This window comes from Propithecus coquereli, unplaced genomic scaffold (assembly GCF_000956105.1).
Source record: "Propithecus coquereli isolate 6110/MARCELLA unplaced genomic scaffold, Pcoq_1.0 Scaffold79, whole genome shotgun sequence".
NCBI classification, from domain to species: Eukaryota; Metazoa; Chordata; class Mammalia; order Primates; family Indriidae; genus Propithecus; species Propithecus coquereli.
The window spans coordinates 1,248,875-1,269,944 of record NW_012154062.1 but is presented as its reverse complement, the minus strand read 5'-3'; the positions used below and the strand labels follow the sequence as shown (position 1 = coordinate 1,269,944).

General features: G+C 40.1%; 1 protein-coding gene across 3 annotated transcripts; it reads right to left on the bottom strand.

Moving 5' to 3' along the window:
* Nucleotides 1-6,952: 6,952 nt before the first annotated feature.
* LOC105825236 (arylamine N-acetyltransferase 1) lies at nt 6,953-13,761 on the bottom strand. 3 transcript variants are annotated; one of them, XM_012662951.1, is made up of 3 exons: nt 13,723-13,761; nt 7,996-8,211; nt 7,309-7,872 (listed from the first exon to the last, which is right to left on the bottom strand). In XM_012662951.1, exons 2-3 carry the CDS (start codon nt 8,203-8,205, stop codon nt 7,333-7,335), a joined length of 750 nt encoding a protein of 249 aa, XP_012518405.1. In that variant the 5' UTR covers nt 8,206-8,211; nt 13,723-13,761; the 3' UTR covers nt 7,309-7,332. The 3 variants fall into 3 exon arrangements, with proteins under 3 accessions (XP_012518403.1, XP_012518404.1, XP_012518405.1); XM_012662949.1 differs by having other exon boundaries at nt 6,953-8,211; XM_012662950.1 differs by lacking the exon at nt 13,723-13,761 and adding an exon at nt 8,303-8,321 and having other exon boundaries at nt 6,953-8,211.
* Between the last annotated feature and the right edge of the window lie 7,309 nt (nt 13,762-21,070).

Genomic DNA, 21,070 nt, shown 5'->3' with positions numbered 1-21,070 from the left:
AGCTTTGCTTCACAGAGGAAGAAACCAAGGGGTGAGGTGACTTCTGGAAGAGTTATCAATGAATGACTGGCAAACCTAAAATAACGACATGTTCATCTTCATTAGCCAGGACAGGGACTGCATGTGTCTGGGGGAAACATGGCTTGTGGAGAATGTTCTAATCAATCGTGGTGGACGTAGGCCCAGTCACCGCACAGCCTTACCTCAGAGCCCCTCGAAACAGACATTCATCTGCCTTATAGATTCACACACATGCTTGAATATTGACAGCAATTTATTATATTACAAAATGTTCAGTTTCTTCTAACCATCTTTTTCTCTCTTCTTAGTGACCCAGGGCTCTAATGAGCCATTCCTCACCAGCAGAACCACACAAGGAGAATGACTCACACACACATTAACAAGCTCAGTCTCTGTTTCTTACTTTATCTATCTTAATAGGCTGTCTTGCAACATTCCTAGATTAAAAAGGGATATAAAAGGTCAGTCTATTCACTCCTTTACCTAACTGCAAGGAAACTATGACTTACTTCCTATGAAGTGGATATTCGGTTTGACTCTTTAAATGGCAATACCCTTTTTCCAAGGAGTGAGAACTATTTTCTCTGATGTTATGGGGTAGCCAAGAATATTTGCTTGTTAATAGTAATCAGTAACTCATTGGGGACCAGGCACTGGGCTAGGGTACTGTATTATTTAATCATCACAATAAATCTACGAGTTATAATACATCATCTTATCCCCATTCTCTTGGAAGAAACAAGCTACACAACTAATAAGCATCAGAACTGGGATGCGGAGCGTGCACTGTCCACTACCCACGCTGGCTTCTTAAGCATCAAGAAGGGGTGAGACCATTTTCTGCTGCCTCAGCGTTACAAAGTTGGCCATCTGCAATTGCCATCCGAGTTATCAGAAAGCCCTTTATATGTCCCTGGGGCTGAATGGAAGTTCACAGCATAAGCACGTGAGTATCCACGACAGCCTTGCTTTTCCTTTCTGTGGTGATATGTTGGAGGTTTTTAATAAGCGGGAATATAAAAGAACACTCCCTCCACTTGTGGAAAACAAGAGGGACCTATTGTAGGAGACAAACTGCAATAATGAAATGCCAGATAGAATGAACTCATCTGAGGAACTAGACTCCCTGGATCCTCAAGTTCAAATTGCAGCTGCACCCACGCATCTTCACTGCAATGAGAAGATCAAACAAATGTGCTGTATTTTTTAATCTTATACTGTGCTTGTGCACACGCATATGTGTGTATGTGCATGTGTGTGCATATGTGCTCTAGTGGGGCATAGCCAGGAGTTCCCAGTCAGAGACATCCACAGCAGCAGCAGCGCTGTTCCCTACTTGACAATAAAAACCCATGGCAGGCTCACCTCTGAAAGGAGATCCTGGCCTCCCTCTGAGAACCAACTTGGGATGACAAAATGTGAGCATCTAGCGTGACATGCTTTCTTTCTTCCCAAGGGCAACCAGCTCAGAGGGGCTTTTCGGAGGCAACAGCTCGTTTTGGAATGTCTCCCTGGCATGTAACCTTGCAGAATGCACTCAAGTTCTTCAAGGGTTTATTTGCTTCATCTAGAAATGCAACTGAGTTTAATTCAACTCATCAAGTATTTATTAAGAAACAATTATGTGTTAGTGTATTAAATGCAAACCATGAAGGGTATAGAGATTAACAATGTATAATCATTCAAGGAGTTGATTTTATTTTAATTTATTTGCTTATTTTGAGGTAGTGTCTTGCTCTGTTGCCCGGGCTAGAGTGTAGTAGTGTCATCATTGTTCACAGCAACCTCCAACTCCTGGGCTCAAGCGATCCTCCTGCCTCAGCTTCCTCAGTAGCTGGGACTACAGGTGCCTGCCACCACGCCCGGCTAATTTTTCTATTTTTTGTTGAGACAGGGTCTCACTATTTTGTTCAGGCTGGTCGTAAACTGCTGGTCTGAAGCGATTCTCCCACCTTGGCTCCCAAAATCCTGAGATTATAGGCATGAGCCACCACTCCTGGTCTGTTTCAAGGAGCTAATTTTACAACAGAATTCAGATATTTTTCTGAATAACAATAATAACAATAATAAAAGGCTGAGTGCTAAGAGTCCTAGAGTACTACTGAGGTAAGTCTTGAGGTATTTGTAGGATTTTAACCACCAGAGTAACGGGTGTTCTACGCAGAGAAACAGCATGGGCACAGGACAGGGGAAATACCACATATTAGGTTTGACTTGCCGCAGATTGGATGAGGGAGAATAAATGAGAAGACGGATGGAATGACAAATTGGGACAGGGATGGAACAAGGATTGTCACATTTGGTGATCAGAAGGTCACTGGTGACTTTCCCAGAAGGAGTTCTAATGCAGGGGTAGGATCAGAAGCCAGTTTGAAGAGCTAGAATTGAGGAAAAGTGACATGTGAGGAGGTGGAAGCAGTTAAATGTCAACCAGTCTTGTAAGACATGTGGAGGTAAAAAGTCTGGATTGTAACAGCATACCCTGCTTTTTTAGTTTTTGGCATAGACCCTTTAGCATAAAGCATTAACTCACAATTAGCCAATGGAGTATCCTGTGAATCCACACGGGGGTTACTAATTCTCACGCTATGCTCAATTTCAGTCCTCACTGTTGTCCATAGAGACAGCAGAGGAGCAGGATTACGTAAAATGCAATATTTTAAATGGCGATTAGAAGAAGACAAAAGAATTTCCTGAGATGTTAGTCTACTTACTGAAAGATGCTGAGTTTGCCTGGAATTCAATAGATTGTCCACAGCAGGTAGAACCTGCAAGAAAAGTTCATGTCCCAAAACCAACTCAGATGAGACCTCCACCAATTTGGCTGTTGCTGCTACTACTTTTAAATAATTAGGTTATGCCTTGGCTACCGGGTCTAATTGCCGGCTGTAAATTAATACTGTTCCAGTGCCTGAAGGAAATACACCTTGTTGCATTTTTAGCTCAGAATGTTCCACAAATCATGTGTCTAAATAAACTCTGCAATCTGAAACTGGTTTGTCTCTTGTCTTGTATAACAAACCAATCAGGTTTTTTGTTGTTTGAGGTTTTTCTTGCTTTGTTTTGTTTTTGAAGAAATACCTTAGGTATCAGGAATTAAATTTAAAAGGCTTTTAACGATTCCTCCTGGCTCTCTTTAGCAAAAAGGTAATTCAGTAAACAAGTTAAGAGATTCAGGGACTTGAAGTAAAGACAGACAAGAAGAAAAACAAGGGTAAATTCAGTGAAAGCAGTCCTCTTTCCTCTGTCCCTAGTCTGTTGCTCAAGTTTGTTATTTGCTTTTACCAAAGAATCTTTTAAGGAGGCAATCTGGATTAATTTAGTCTCTTACATGCCTCCAGGTACCAATTAAGAAATGCATCCCATTGTCTTTGTGGGGATTTTGATCCCTGCTTTTTCTAATATGCCTTGCAAATAAATAATTCTATCCAAATTAAAATTTCCCATTGTGGCCACTTTAATTCTAGGTTAACCCTACCTACTTCTGAACGCAGGTCAGTTCTGTCTGACCCAGGCAGACTGAGGTCTCTTGTTTCTGTCATGACTTCCAAAGGTTATATGCTCCCTCATAGCACAAAACCCTAGATCCAAAAGCCAGAAAGATAAAAAATACCTACCCAAGGCCCTTAACTGGATCCAATCCAATTAAATGTTGAATCCAATTTGATTTTGAACCTATTAATAGTTCAGATTCTGTCTAACACAGTCAGATACCTGGCCATTTAACTGAATCCATTTGAGTAAACTAGGGCAGAAAAGAAAAAAAAAAAAAAAGGAAAAACTATTGCTCAGATAAACTTGGTACGTTTGTTACAATTAATGAACCTACATTAATGCGTTATTACCACTCAAAGTTCATAGATCACATTAGGATCCACTCTTGGTGCTGAATATTCTGTGGGATTTGACAAAGGTATAATCACATTTATCGACCATTACAATATTATAAAGAATAGTTGCACTGCCCAAAAAATCCTCTGTGCTCTGTTTATCTCTCCCTCGTCCCTAATCCTTGGCAAACACTGATCATTTTAGTGCCTCCACAATTCTGTCTTTTTCAGAATAACATATATTTAGAATCATACAGTATGCAGCCTTTTCACATTAGTTTCCTTCACTTAGTAGCATACATTTAAGTTGTCTCCGTGTCTTTTCATAGCTTGATAACACTTTTCCTTTTCTTTTCCTTTTTTTTTTAATTTTTAGGTGTAGAGAATCCAGTTGTTTATATTCTTTTTCTTTTGATACATAATAGTTGTACATACTTATGGGTACATGTGATATTTGGATTCAGGTATAACGTGTACTGATGAAATCAGGGGAATGTCAATCACCTTAAATATTTATCACTTCTTTGTGTTGGGAACATTCCAAATCTTCTCCTATAGCTATTTTGAAATATACAATAAATTATTGTCAACTATTGTCACCCTATGGTGCTACCAAACACTAGAACTTATTCTATCTAATTGTATTTTTGTACCTATTAACCACCCTCTTTTTATTCCTCCCCCCTCCACCACCATTCCTAGCCCCTGGTAACCAAAATTCAATTGACATCAATAATATCAATTTTTTAGGCTCCCAAGGTAAGTGAGAACATGGGATATTTGTCTTCCTGGGCCTGGCCTTTTTCATTTAACATAATGACCTCCAGTTCCATCCACATTGCTGAAAATGACAGAATTTCTTTCTTTATTATGGTTGGATAGTATTCTATTGTGTATATATATACCATATTTTCTTTTTTATTTTTAAATTTCAGAATACTATGGGGGTACAAATATTTTGGTCACATATATTGCCTTTGCACTGCCCAAGCCAGAGCTACAAGCATGCCCACCCCCCCGACAGTGTGCGCCGCACCCATTAGTTGTGAATTTACCCAACCTCTCCACCCTGTCCCGCCTGTCCAGTACCCGATGAATGTTACTTCCATGTGAGCACCTAAGTGTTGATCAGTTAGTACCAATTTGATGGTGAGTATATGCAGTGCTTGTTTTTCCATTTTTGTGGTATTTCACTTTGAAGAATGGGCTCTAACTCCATCCAGGATAATGCAAGAGGTGCTCGTTTACCACCATGTTTTCTTTATCCATACATCATTGATGGGCATTTAGGTTGACACTGTATCTTGACTATAGTGAATAGTACTGCAATAAATGGGAGTGCATATATCTCTTTGATATACTAATTTCCTTGCTTTTGGAAATATACCCAGCAGTGGGATTGCTGGACCATATAGTAGCTCTATTTTTAGTCCTTTGAGGAACCTCCATATAGTTTTCCATGGTAGCTATACTACTTTACATTCCCCTCAACAGTGTACAAGCATTCCCTTTTTCCACATCTTTGTAAATATGTTATTTTCTTTTTGATAATAGCTATTTTAACTAGAGTGAGATATCTCACCGTGGTTTTGATTTACATTTCCCTGATGATAGTTATGCTGAGCATTTTTTCATATACCTGTTGTACATTTATGTTTTCTTTAAAGAAATGTCTATTCAAATCTTTTGACTACATTTATTGTGTTATTTGGGATTTTTGCCATTAAAATGTTTGACTTTCAACATTGTTAATCCCTTGTCAGATAATATTTTGCAAATATTTTCTCCCATTCTGCATGTTGTCTTTTCACACAGTTGTTTCCTTTGTTGTGCAGAGCTTTTTAGCTTGATATAATTTGTCGATTTTTGCTTATATTGCCTGTGCTTTTTCTATCCTACGAAAACTGTGCCCCGCCCAATGTCCTGAAATGTTTCCCCAATGTTTTCTCTAGTGTTTTCATAGTTTCATAACTTTACACTTAAGCCTTTAATCTGTTTTTAATATTTGATTTTTGTATATGGTGAGAGATAGAGTAACTGAATATCCATATGCAGAATATGCTTTGGCTATTTGGGGACATCGGTGGTTCTCTAGGAATTGTACGATTGTTTTTTCTATTTTTGTGAAGAATGTCGCTGTTATTTTGATAGGGATCGCATTAAATCTGTACATCATTTCAGGTAGTATGGACATTTTAATAATATTAATTCCTCCAATCCCTGAGTATGTGATATTTTTCAATTTTTTTAATCTTCAATTGTTTTCATCGCTGCTTTATAGTATTCTTGTAGGTATTTTACTTTTTGGTTAAATTTATTTCTTGGTATTTTTTGTAGCCATTTGAAATGAAATTACTTTCTTGAAATATTTTCCGGATTGTTCACTGTTAAAATATAGAAATGGTACTTATTTTGGTATGTGGGATTTGTATCCTGCAACTTTATCAGTTTATCAGTTCTAACAGTGTCTTGGTGAATTCTTTAGGTTTTTCTAAATATAAGGTCATGTCATCTGCAAAGAATGACAATTTGGTTTTTTTTTTTTTCAGACAGGGTCTCGTTCTGTCACCCTGGCTAGCTCACTGCAACCTCAAACTCCTTGGCTAAAACGATCCTCCTGTCTCAGCCTCCCAAGTAGCTGGGATTACAGGGGTGCCACCATGCCCAGCTAATTCTTTTTTAGAGATGGGGATCTCACTATGTTTTTCAGGCTGGTCTTAGAGGAAAATAAAACAAAAGGAAAGAACTTTCATTAAATGCTGACTCAGTACCAAAAACATGACTGACATCATTTATTCACCCATCTAACAAACAGTTGCTGAGAGTTTACTTTAGGTCTGGCACTGAATACTACAAGTATTATCCCCATTGTACCTCTGAGGAATCAGAGCCGCAGATTTCTAAAGGTATTCACCCAGTGTCCACAAGATTTCAACTCAGATCTACAAAATAAGCTGATTTTTTCTTTTATGGGAAAAATCTGGAATGAAGTAAAAGAATATAACTAGGAGACAAGAAAGAGGATAAGAAGACTCCATTGAGGAACAATCACCTAACCCCATAATATCCTGTCTTCCAAACAAAAGCTTTGATTCACACTGTATTAGCCAACAATGTTTTAATATACTTTATAAACAGTAAGTTTTTCCATAACATTCTGTTTACCTATCACCAACAACAATCTTCTAGGAATTCAACAGTAACCCAATATTGAAAGTTTTCTAGCATAAGCCACTATGGTTCCCAAGATTACCACAGACTAACCTTACACTGCCTTTATTATTAATTTGAAGAGGTGTGTGCTTATGCTTCTGTAAAAAGCTATTTAATTGTATATACTGACATTTTTATGGGTGAAATAATTTGATGTCTAGAATTTTCTTCAAAATAATGTAGGGGGTTAGAGGAAATATGAGAGGTCATCAGTTGATAACTGGTGAGCTGGCTGATTAATATAGAGAGGTTTATTTTGTTTCTTAACTTAAATATTAAAAGATCGATCACCATGTTTGGGCACAAGCTTTTTCTCCAGGGAAATATTAAATATATTTTTCAGCACTTCTTCTATTTCTTCCTCATCCAGAGTCTTAAACTCTACCAGATCTATATTGTCCTTATAATTGAATCTCCTGGAGGTGAGGGTCCAGCCTACTAAACAGTGAACCCCTTCTGGGGTCTGCAAAGAACAAAATGATTTGCTTGTAAATACAGATGCTGGAGATTCCTGCAGGTATGTATTAATAGACTCAAAATCTTCAATTGTTCGAGGTTCAAGAGTAAAGGAGTAGATTTTTCGGTATTTATTCTTTTCCAGGAGATCAGAATTAAGAAATTCTTCATTTGGAATGTACTGCTCTCTTCTGATTTGGTCCAGGTACCAGATGCCACTCTCTTCTCTCAAGCGGAAGATGCAAGGCACCTGAGGCTGATCCTTCCCAGAAATTAACTCCAGAGGCTGCCACATCTGGTAGGAGCGTCCAAACCCAGCATCAACAATGTACTTCCTGCTACCAATGGTCACCTGCAGTACAAGGTGAATCATGTTACTGCTGTATTTGTCAACTGCAGTTATGTAAACATATCCTCCCAAAATTATGGTCTCAAAACCGATTGTGCTGAGAGCCCAGTACAGAAGTTGATTGACCTGGAGACACCATCCACCCCGGTTCCTTCTCACGATTTGATCAAAAATGGCTTGTAAGCCCAACTCCATGGCTTCCCCACAATGTATGTTAAGGTTCTCAAAGGGAATGGCCCGGATGTGGTGCTGAAGAATGTCAGTTAGTGTTTCCAAGTCCAAGTTCTTCCTAGAGTTCTTATAACCAATTCTTTCAAAATATGCTTCAATGTCCATGATGCCCTAAGCAAGGAAAACAAAACAAAGATAGACAGTATTACTTCTGCAAGTGGATTTCTTTGAGTAGGTTAATTATAGGTATAATGTATTTTACCTATGGAAAAACACTCTATGGTTACAAGTATTTGTATTAATAACTCCTTGTTTAGTGCTTTATTGTATGAAATCCTTTCACATGCAGAAGTTCACTTAATAGTCTCAGAACCCTGTAAGGAAAGTAGTATCATTTCTTCTATCTTCCAGGCATGAAAAGCTGGAAATTCAGAAGAAATCATGAGCCAAATGATAAATAGCTTGTTTGTGATTTTCTTGGTGATGAATAAAAAAGAGATTCCAGTTGGTGTCAATTAAGTAGTTTTAGAAACAGTTCCTGACATAAGCAGCAGAATTACACAATAGAGGATGCGGTACTCAAGGTACACGACCCACTAGATTTCCCCTTTCGTTGAATCTTACACAAAGTTCTCCACTAAAAGATTTATATTTATTGACACATTGATTCATTCAATAGTTTACTGAATATCATTTATGTATTTACTAGTGATCAAGTGTTTACTTGCCCTCAAAAATCTTACATTTTACTGGGCGTTGGAGTAACATTCTGACTGGTAAACTGGGTAAAATATTCAATAGTCAACTGGTAAATGGATAAAATGTTCTATCAGTTAGATTGTGGTAAGTGCACTGGGAAAAGTAAAGCAAAAACAGGGAGTAGTGAGGGCACAGGGAGAGCTTCAGTTTCAAAGATGGTAGCCAAAGAAAGACTCACCAACACTACAAGGATGCTAGAGAATAAGCTCGGTGGATACGTGCGGGGAAGATTGTTCCAAGCAGAGGGAACAGAAAGTTAAAAAGCCATAAGCTGTGTAAGAAACATCAGGAAGCCAGGGTGATGGGAACAATAGAAGTGAGAGAGAGAGAGTGGATTGCGATGAGATCAGGTAAATATAGTTTTAGAGCCAATGTTTACATTATGGCTATAACTCTAATTGAGATAAGAAATCGAAATGAGAGGGAAGAGAAAAGGGTTATAATTTGAACAATGTTTGTCATAATCAAAGGGATCTTTCTGACTACTGTGTAGAGAATGAGCTGTCCACATTGAGCTCTATGGATTGTCACATGAACTAGGGAGGACCAATTCAAACACGTTTTAGGACCAATGTTCGGCTTGTGGATGGCAGGGAACGTAAGTAGATCAAGGAGACATTTATTGAATGATGTTTGCCAAAATCTAAGCATGTACATTCTGCTGAAGGGCTAAAAGCTAGTGGCATATTACCTCAAAGCTATTGGGGAAGTCCTAGTGAAGAACAATACTAATAAAGATTTGACAACGTTGAAGAATGAAGAACAGGAGAAGGGAGGATGAAGAAAGTCATCAATGAAACCTTAAGCTATCTTTAACTTTCATGTAATGTGAACCAAAAGAAAAATGCCTGTTATTTTGTTTAATCCTTTTAGAAAAAATTTTTGTAACCTGCTATCAAAGAGACTTAATCTACTGAGACTTTGATTTGCAACAGGGTGCCCAGACCTCGAGAGTAACTCCTTTGTAGTATGGCATGGCCTAAGGATGACATGGTACAAAGGGACCGGTGGGTGGTAGTAAGCAAAGCATCTCTATTTTCCCTCCTCCTATCATTTCTTTCATATTCTTCTCTTTTTGACCCAAATATCCTTCCAATACTGGCAGTGTTTCCAACTTTCCTTGTCCTTGAGTTGTACATTATTTCTCCGAAACCTACTACATTAATTGTATTTCATCTCATCCTAACTTGAACCAGGACTCTTTCTCCACACTTGGACAAGCTCTAAAACTCTACCACTCAGGCACAGAGAGGAAAATTTGTATTTAGTCAGATCACCCCTACCTTGTCCCTCCCTTTTTCTCAAGAACAAATGTTCAGTTGGAATTTAGTAACTACAAGTTCATTTGAAAGGATTTAATTTTTGTTAAAGGCCGGGATACTAGTAAATGTTGTAACCAAATAGTACTTGAGTATTCTGTGACTAAACATAAGAAATTGTGTATCACTAAAGTTATGATTGAAGGTGGAATGCTCAAAGCACTTGGAAAGTAGTTGCCAGGATAAGAACAGACTGAACACACAATTAGCTAAAAAATCACAGAGCAGAGGGAAAGGACTGCATAGTAAAGTGAACACCCGAGCTGCATCAGGAAAAGCGCAGAAATTATAACCACCGCAGACGGAGCAACAATGATGGGGCCAGAGCCTCCAGGATTCAAAGCTAGAGGTTGTGGAAGCCACCAGGAGGGGCCCAGAAGCAACCAATCAGATGATGACCTGCCCTGGGATCAGCAAGGAGGGGTGAGCCACGTTCCATGGCCCCGATCACTACCACGGCATATACCAAACACATCAACAACCAGGATGTGGTGGTAGCACTAGGTCTTCCTTTAGGTGACAACTCATTGAGGATGATGTGGCAGAAAAAGAAGGGAATGCCCTTGATGCGTGGTATCACCAGAAACAAAGAAGGACCATCTACCTCCAGAAGATCTGCCATCAATGTATCTCCTGTCATATTCATCTTCCTCCATCTCCACTGAAAAAATTGAGGAATCCAAGCCCAACCCCAGCTGAACATCTCACCAGCCACACTAGATACAAAAAACAAAAGGTGGAGACAGAGCTACGTATACATGAATATGATAAAAAACATAATGAAAATATACTATGAGATTGGGATTAGAAGAAAAGACATGACATGCAACACTCACATTCATAAAAAGACAATCAATTAAAGGAGAAAAACAAACCAAATAGGTGGAAATTCTTTACAGATTCTTGGAGCTATAAACCATGTAAACTGGACTCAATGACCAAGAGCTAAAAAATGAGGTGATAAAGTAATACAGTTTTATGAAAAGAAAAATTTCAGACCTTAGAACAGTAATTAAGGACATAAAGAGATCTGACACATAATTAATAATAAACAGCAAGGAAATATATCAATATAATATTCTGAAATTAAAAAAAAGATTAGTTCATGTATGTAAGTGAAAATTTCTTATACCTAGAATAAAACAGTGTACAGAATCAATTTTATTCCTATTTTTCATTTTTAACAAATGTAAGCACTGAAAAACTTAAAAAAAATAAAAGTTAATAAAAAGATACAGCAAACAGGATAGTAGGAAAGAAGCTAATACACACAGAAAGCAGTTAAAGACAATCCAATGTAAAGATAACAACACAAAAAGTGTAATAGAAAATGTATATAAAGATAACAAAAAATCTTTTCCTGAAGTGAAGCAAAAAATTAAAGCTGAAAAACAAGAGGGACGTGTTTCTGGTAAAGTCTGATTCAACATGCTTGACAATGCACTATATTCTTGTTAAATTATTGAAATTCAAAATTAAAGAAAACTACTCAAGCCTCTGGCAGAGAAAGAAAATAATTTATAAGGGAGGATTTATTAGGTTGGCAACAGAATGTTTCAGAGAAATATCCTTAGGTGAAGTAATGGAACTATGTTTTCAAAATATTGAAGGAAAGAGTTATTCCCAAATATTATTCTGGTTTGAATTTCATTAAAGCATAAAGGCTATGGCAATATGAAGATAATTTTGAACATGAAAGAGCTTGAGAAATTCAACAACTATGAGCTATCCTGATAAAGATTTTCTGCTTCATTGGCAAGAGAAGAAGTAAATGAAAGTGAAAGCTAAGAAACAGAGAGGCCACACTGAAAGACTGTAGTTAAGCAATGACTCCTTTTAATACAGAACGAAGAGTAGAAAAGTTACAAGATCATGGCTAGTGAAGAAACCATTTGGTTCATATGGAAATAGAAATATGAAGTCAAAAATTAACCTGAAGCTCAAGAAAGACCAGATTCTAGGAAAATCTGATCTAACAATGTCACGATGGGAACTGTTAAAAGATAAACTTGGGCACACGACAATTTTGAAGAGTTTATTTGAGCAGAGAGCAATCCATGAATCAGGTAGCCCCAGATCACAAAGGATTCGATGCTCCACTGGGGAAGGTGGGAGGGGGTGAGAGAAACTTTTATGAAATGTTCACAAATGTAAGATGGAGAAAATATATTTGATTGTGAGAGTGGAGAAGCCCTAGTCAGAGGTTAGTTGGTAGTTTCTGGTTGGTGAAAGTGTCCACTTTCATTGTATTACTTACATTGGGAACCAAAAGTATTGGAGCCATCCAGTCTAATAGCCTCCAATTACAACATTTTTACATTATATATTCTGGTTAAATTATTGAAATGTAAAGGCAGAAAGTAGGTGTAATAAAATGGGGAGGGTGGAGCTTGAAGGAAACTGGAGAGTGCATTCCCTGTCTAAAGTAATTTTTAGAATTTTTAAAAAAAGATGGTGACGCAAATGAAACCATTAGACCTACTGGTCTCCACCAGAAGTCCAGAAAGGTAAATAACAGAGCATTCTCCCAGCAAGTGCCTACAGGAGCCAGCCAGGTGGTGTGGGTACTTGCTGCAGGCCAGGAAAGTGAAAAGGAAAGGAAAGCTGCTGTTCCAGCTGCAGAGGGTAAAGGCCAGGCAAAATAAGTCTCTGGACAGGAAACAGCTAGAGAGTTGACAGTTACAAAGTTCCTTTTGAGGGACAGGGTGGAGTCAGCTGTTTTGCCTTTCAGGCACTAAAAGGAGGGGCCTAGAGAAAGGAAAAGCAATGTATCAGGAAAGAACAGTCTTCTGGGCGTTAGGCCAGAGCCTGGGGGCAAAGGCAAGAGCAGAGAGCCCATTGCCCCCCAGCTCCTGGGGCTGTTTGCCCAGGCAGCTCCTCTCTCCTGGGGAGTTCTTCACCGCTCTGTTCAGGGGGTGAAGCCCTCATTCTGACAGTGAAGGATTCAATTTTGTGTCATTTATGCCTCCAGGAGACAAACTGCCCTCTAAGCCTGCTTCCAACAACACAAAACTTCCCCCAGGAACTCCCCTAGACATTGCAGACAATCCAATGCAACCTCCCTTCCCGGACATGTGGGCTCTTAAGGGGTTTTCTAATCAGCCAATGCAAGAGGAGCAGGGACTGTTAGGAGCTCGGTGTCTGCAGGACTAACTGGGCTCTTCAGGACACACCCTGTTGAGGACAGAGAAGCGTGGACTCCCACGTTACAAGTATCCAACAGGGAAATCCAGTTGAGGAAGTTCCCTTAAACACATTAGCTCTGTTTTAATACACATATTTAATTCTCACAACAACCCTCTGAAGTATGCACTATTGTTAGGTCCATTTTACTAGAGAAACCAAGTTTTAGAGACGCTAAATGACATGGCCAAGGTCTCACAGCTACAAAGTGGTTTGGCTGTGATTAGAACCTAAACGGTTTTGATGAAGCGTCTGTTAAAGTCACCATAATGCTGTACTGTAGTTATAGCATTAGATTCCAAGTATGTACCAGCCAAACTTTCTGAACACGCTGAGAACTTGAAATTCAGAATCTAGATCCTGTACTCCCACCTGAGATAGGATTATACTTCAATTTTAAAGTACAATTCAAGTTACTTACGGAGCTCCATACATTGGTTACTTGTGCCAGGAACCAGGAACCAAGTTGAATGCAATCCTCTGACTTCTAAGGTCTGCAGAGGAGCTGCCCTTATTGGCTTTCAAATGGCCCCGCCCCCAGAGTCCGGTTAGAATCATCCCAGGGATCTCTGGGAAATGTAGTTGCAGGACCTCAGATTGTTCCCCTGCCCACTCATTCAAATCTTTTCATTGAAAAGTGCCAGAGAGTTCTATTATGTGATGCTCCCCATTCCCCAGGCTGGGCGGGGTGTGTCCTTGTGTGTCACATATTCCTGCTCCCTGGGAGCCTGATGCCAGACTTCCTAGCTGTGATGTGGAAGGTGAGATCTTGGAAGGGGCTCAGGAAAAGAAGATCCTGTAACCTAGAGGAGGCAGAAGGGGAAGGTGGAAGGTTTTAATCACACACCCAGTTTATGGCACACTTTCTTCATCAACTCCTACAAGGCCTCTCTCTTTCTATTTTTCTTCCTTTCATCTCTCGTTCTCAGCTCCATTCACCACTCCACCCAAAGCACTGTGATAGATGTCTGAAATAAGTCCACGCATAGGGTCTGAGTGTGACATAGTCACATGGTTTTGTTTCTGCTTGTGTTTTTATTTAATGATATTGGTCTATAACTCTTGCTATTTCTATGCATTTTTCTCTACACTGTATATATTTTATGTTTTTCATTGACGTACACAAATTGTACATACTGAGCAAATTTGGGATTTGGAGACGAGACAGTGTACCATATTTCCTCCTTTGTGGGCAAAGTAAACTCTTTCTTTACTCCTCAAACTGCTTGTGCTTGTTCTTGTTCTTCTGATTCGGCCTCATGGACCAGTGTCCGAGTTTTTGGTAATGGATTTTGGTGCAGCTGGGTGGGCCCATTGGCTTCCAGGTAGAATGGCACCCTGCAGAAGAGGGAGGGCAGAGCTCCGCGACAAGCCCTGGGAAAAGGGCATCACCTCTTCAGGTTAGAAAGAAATAGATTTCCAGCAGCTGTCAGGGATCAACTTCGTTCTGGGAAGTCCCATCTCTTTCTTTCCAGATGGACGAAGCTTTGACCGACATGATGATTTGGAGGGGAAGGAAACAGATTTGGGAAGCGTCACAACAGCCATGGCTATTTGTAAGTAAAGCCCCTTGTGATGCTGAGACCGTGTTCCCCATTTTTGGGGGGTTTTCAGACCTCCTTGCTGGTGTAGATGTGCTGTTTGCAGGTGGAAGTGCAGCGGTTTAGTAGGGCAGGGACATGGAGCTCTTTTGCGGTTCCCAGGGAATGGAGGAGATTGAACCACTGTTTGGGAAAGGTTTGAACCTTCCAGCCCTATGGCAGGGCATTTGGGGCACTGTGGAGCTGTAATATGGGTGGCTCCATTCCCTTTGGTTTTCCCATTTGTTTGATAGGCCTGGAATTTGTGTTGAGAATTCTCTGTATTGTCTATATTTGTTTGTAAAGTTTTATTGCAACATAGGAAAGTTCCATCTAAAAGTCCTTTGGGAAAATTTTGGCTGGATGGTAAACTTACAGCTGTGAACCTTCGTCTAAGGAAAATGGTTTAGTCAACCTCTCATTTTCCCTAGTTCAATGTACATTGGGTGCAAGTTCCACTTCTCTCCCTCCCTTCTAAAGGAGTTGTCTCAAGATTGTGTGCCTTCTCCCAATCCTGCAGATCTAGCTGGTTGCTGACATACATGCTGGTTTCAGGGATCCATGCCATCTGCTAAGATCTGCGCCATTGACTGAGATGCTTGCCACTGCTAAGGGGCCATGCTTGGCATTGGGGGCTATGCCAGCCACTGGGGACTGCAGTGGCAGCTGCAATCTGCACTGACAGGTGTGATCAGCACCAGCAACTCCAATCAGTGCTGGAAGCTGCAACCCATGCTGGATACCAGGTGCTGCATGGCTGCCTAGGCTGTACAGGATCCTGGGGGTCCCGTTGGTGGCAGGGAGACTCGCCAAGTACTGGAAGTTGTGGGGCTGCTGGAGCCATGAAGGCTGCTGGGCACTGTGTGGCTGCTGGAGTCCACACTGGCTATTAGAGGCCCTGCCAAACCGTGAGAGCCACACATCATTCCAACTCTCTGTTATTAGCTGTCCATAGGTGTTCAAACTGTGCTGGATCCTTTAGCCTTCTAAGTGAGGCAAGAGAGGAGCAGTTCTCTTGGACAGGGCCCTAAAATGTGGGGATGTTGCATGCATCCCTTTCTCCTTTCTCCATGGAAGAAACTGTGGGCTAAGAGGATCTTTTTCAGAGGTTATCTGTGCCAACTTGAGGGAGGGGGAAATGTGGGCAAAGTGAAACTGCTCTTCCTACCCATTTCAACGTGGTCATTCTTGGTTCTGTGCTCTTTTGGGATGCTGCAACCTCCTTACTGGATTCTGGAGTTCTTGGAAAGCTGGAACGTATGCGGCAAGAAGGGAAGTGGATGCCCCTATTCATGGACAGCCTGAAGAGATGAGAACCCAGTCAAGAAAGGAGTATGTTGGTCCAGGGACATAAGAAAACCATGTTCCTGGACAGCATGTGAAGAAATAAAGGTCTACAGCAGAGCCTGGAATGGAGTCGGGAACGTGAGATTAGCCAAGAGGACATCCCTTTCCTATCTCAAATTCTATCACTCCTCCACCTTGCCATGCCCATAGGTCCGCCACACACCTTTGTGCATCTTTCTTCTGCTTTTCAAAAAGACTTTCTGTATTCCCTCTTTTACAAGTCTTGAAAGTTTTCTCACTTAAGATCCAGTGTGCATGTTGTTTCTGTGACTCTTATAATGAAGCTGCTGTCTTTTCTGACTCTCAGAGTCTTTTTTATATACTTTTACTGTAGAAGGACCCACACGTTGGTGTAATTATTAACAAGTTTTTCCATCATTAGATATTGCAAGTTTTATGTCAAGTTTTGTCAATATCTACCTGTGGGACCTGGGCCAAGTTCTGCTGCCTCATTGATTCTCAGCTTTCTCTGTAAGATGGTAAAGATAAACTAATTGATCCCGGAGGGCCCTTCCAGTCTTACAGTTCTAGTTTTTGCTTCCATGGTCCCTTGAGCTATAGCAAAACAGACTGTGCACTTTTAATGGCTGGTTTTATATGTCTTGTACCATAATCTGGTCTCTGTGGGAGATAGGCCCAAAGGGAAAACCAGAAACCAGAAATCTGAGGGATTCAGCTGGGGAAGGAGAAACTGCTTTTGGTGTCCCCAATGGCACGAATAGAAAGCCATTCAAATTACAAAATGCCACATACACTTTCTGGTTGCCAGCTACCCCAAGCTCTGCTTCATTATACAGTTGGTAAAATTTATGCACCTCAACTGAGACACTGACAAATGCCTTTCTAAAAATTACCTATTCCTGAATTCAATTTACTCTGGAACTATTATTTCCCACGGCACTTATTTTCCTCCTTCAAGTTATCTCCTTTACTTTTGGCTTAAAATTTCATCTCACTTGGGTCAATATTTAGCCAGATTCACAACAATTTGACTCAGTATGTTGAAGTGTTAACTCTCTCTTTGGGCTATTTTTCTCTTCCTCCATAAAATGGCATTTGGGAGAAGTAGAAAACTTACATTTAATATCATAGGTGATCACGGAGGGTGTCTGGTCAGTATGTGTCCTGCTATTGGCCTCTGCTCTGATGTCTGACCTTGTAAGATCTTTGAGCATTGGCTCTTTACTTCAGCATCCACTGGCATTTGGACATCCTGTGCTAGCATCTCTTGAAACACGGGTGGTCCTTCCTGGCATCTGCTCATGGTGACCATGGACCTTGCCATTGCCTCCAGTTCTAAGAGTCCTGCATCTTGCAGCCTTGATATTCTGACCCCAGGCATCTCCCAACTGACTGTGTTTTTCAGTCACATTTTAGTTCTGTCTTACAATTAGCTTCCTCTCAACTGTTTATTTGACTTGACACTTGAAGGTGGAGCCTTAAGATGCCAACCTGAGGTCCACCCAAATGGGTACCTTCATCAGCTAACCACCTCTGCCTCCTTTGGCACCATGTTGGGTCACAATGATATACTTCAGAGAAACGTGGCACCAACTTTGTGGTTCTAAAGTCCCCTCTCAACCAAATCTACAGGTTGTCCCAAAAGCCACCATATATAGGGAAAATGGGAAATTGTAGCTAAATGTACCTTTATTTACAAAATATTCAGTATAAAATTTTACAAAAATTTTCCTTTGTATGGAGACTTTTGGGACACCCTGTATTTAGGTGTTTCTATTTTATCATTATATTCTTCCCGTTCTTAGAAAATATTTTTCCTTTCCCTTTCCCAGGGCTAAAAGCCTCAATCTCATGTTCTAGTTTTAATGGTGTGAGGATTGTTAGGAGCTGAGGGGGAGGAGAATCTCTAAGGGACTCAGAAGGAAAAGAATGAGGAATATTTCAAATTTTATTACTCTACCATATTTAGAGAACATGTCTGTTAAGGTGAAATCATCTTTCCTTTTATGTCCTTAATTCCCACATTACCCTGAGTTCTCTTCAAGCTGTACAAGGTTGCAAACTCGAGCACATTTGAGTTTGCCTCTCGGAAAAGGTCACTGAAATAAAGAGAGACGGGGATTAGGGCTGTCACTCACTCCTGTCAGAATTCCCAGTACGCACACATGGAGCCTACACTCCAGGGGAGATAGTGGGAGTATTCAGCTCTGAGTTTCAAGCAACCCAGAAAATTAGTCAGTTTGTTCATCATTCAGATTCAAGGAAATTGGGTTCAAGTGTCTTCCCTTTTTAAGCCCAGAATGACAAGCTGCCTCTGGCTTCTCACCTTTCCTCTTAGCAATCTGCGGGCTTAGCTAAAATTGGTTTCTTCAAAGTGAAAAGAAAAAAGAAACCTTGGATGAGGCTGTTAGAATATTGATCCTAAACTTTAGGGGGTAAATAAGGATAGAGGTAAAATCCTACTAAACTGCAACAATTCTCTCCCAGGTAATTCGGACTCTGTTTTTAGAGAAATGTATTTTTTTAAAAATTCAAGTTTTTCTATTTGTAGAAGATGGAGATAATACAGAACTATGTTTAGTGTCTGATGTCATAAAATTAAAGAGAACAAAAGAATGACCTATTTTACACATATCTTCATCTCCAAGCCCTTGGTGCAGTTATGGCTAAAACATCAGACGATGGTTCTGAGCTTCTCAGCATCCAAACACACGTCCTATCTGGAGTGAATTTCGAGATGAGAACACAGGTCCAACATTCTACGCTGGAAGCTGAAGGCTAGCCAGATAGATACTACATCTTGAAGAATGGGAATGTGGACATCAGCCAATCTGATGCTACACTAAGGACTGTGAATCCTGAGGAGGGACACAAAGAACACAGTGTCTTCCTATGGTGGCTGTAGTGGATCTAGGGTGGCAGACAGTCTGGCTGGGGGTAGGGGGCGGTGCAGACAGTCCAACAGTGGTGGTACTGACTGTCCAGTGACACCTGAGCAAGCTCTTTCTATGGAATGACCTTTGCTAAACCTTGTCTCTTTGCATTCGTGCCTTGCTACCAAAGCTTCTTACCAATTTTAAAATTTTTGCATGTCCTTATGATAAAGTACTTCTTAGTTTAAATAAGCAGAGTTGATTCTGGTGGTGGCACTTAAGAAACCTGGCTGGTGCAGGGGAAATAAGCCCAAGGTGAAATCCACCTCTTAGCCCCTCTGAGGGCCCTGGTGCCTGCACTCAGCAACCTGGCATCCCAACCTTTCAGACATATCATTGACACATGCTTAGTTCTTTGAAACATGTCTTAAGAGGTACATTGACAAACTGGTGTTCAGCTATAGGAAGTTGTTGGGGATTTTGGAGGGTCTGCAAATCAGATAGGCTGAAGTAACTAGGAATATTGTAGACGAGATTTCTGTCTATGGTGCACAGCACAATTTTTCCCTTACTCTCTGCACCTCTCACACTTTCTGTTTTCCAAGGTCTTCAATCTGCTGGATGCTAGAGAGAAACTGACACCATAAAACAATGCATGCTAAGGGACTAATAGATATCAGCTTCCCTGTGATCCCTTCTGGCAAGTATTTATATTTTGAATAAGACAGCAACATTATGAATATATGATGATTCCATACAATGCTGGGAATTCTGTCCACATGGTGGGCAGAGGTGAGCATGGAGGCTTTCTTCATGCTCTTTGGACCTATCCATCTGTATCCATTTCTAGGGTCTAGGCTCTCCTTGAGTCTGTTTCTGTGGATAGTCTAAACATTTTGATGAGTTTTTCTAGCAGGTATCTGGAAAACTGAAAGGTAATTACTTCTTGATGGCTAAACAAAGGAATTAAGCTGCTGTTTATCTCAGTGCTCTTCTCTCCTTTCTTGCCAAAAATGCAAACAGCCCACAGTCAGGTACTATAACCAGAAAAAGCATTTGTTGTTCTGAAGTGTTTGTTTGTCCCCAGATTTAAAACAAGCACTACCACTTTAAACTGTTACCCTTTTTTTGGTAGAAGTGGTATTTAAGAACATATATACATGATCCTTCCTCATTCTCTGGCTCTCCTGGGTAAATGGCACTTATAGCCTGGCCACAGACACCAAGTAAAGACATTTGTCCAGGTATTACACGGGAGTATTTTGTTTAATTGTTGTGCTTAGTTCTAGTCACCAGTAAGCAAGGGTTACAGTTAAAAAATTAGAACAGTTAATAAGATCTGATCCTGTCCCTTGTCAATTTAGTTTCAACCTCTCTCCTCAGGAGATTATCAGAAGAAAAGACAATTATATAACTGAGATAAAATGTTTGTGATCTCTGAGTACTAGGATATTGTCTTCTTTGTCTAAAGTGGTTTAAAATTGTGTTTAGGAGGAATATAGAATTAGGAAATGTTAGAGCTAAAAGAGACTTTTGTTTCGGGTCCTATACTCTCAATCCTTAATTTATCATTTATAATAACCTAGGCCCCAAATGATGGAGGATGTAGTCTGAACAGCACTGAATAATTCCAGTTAGTCTCTCAACTATCAGTCCAGTGCTCCACACACTATATCAAGCAGCCAGGTCCATCATGTTGTTTATACATGCTTTGATGTTTATATAAGTAGCTATGTATGTATAAGTAGATAAATACATATATCGAAAGGAGAAACATAAGCAAGGCCTATTAACATTCAAAAGAAAACATGAGACAGGCATCTTCAGGACCCAACAATTCAGTATTAAAATATATTTAAAACTTATCATCATCTGGAAGCCTCAGAATGACTTCATAAGGCATCATTCAAAGATCTATTACCTTTCCAAGTCTACATGATTTCCAAGGTCATATGACACTTGAGTTAAAAGAAAGATTTATCGCTACTGGGAAGCAGAATAATAGTTC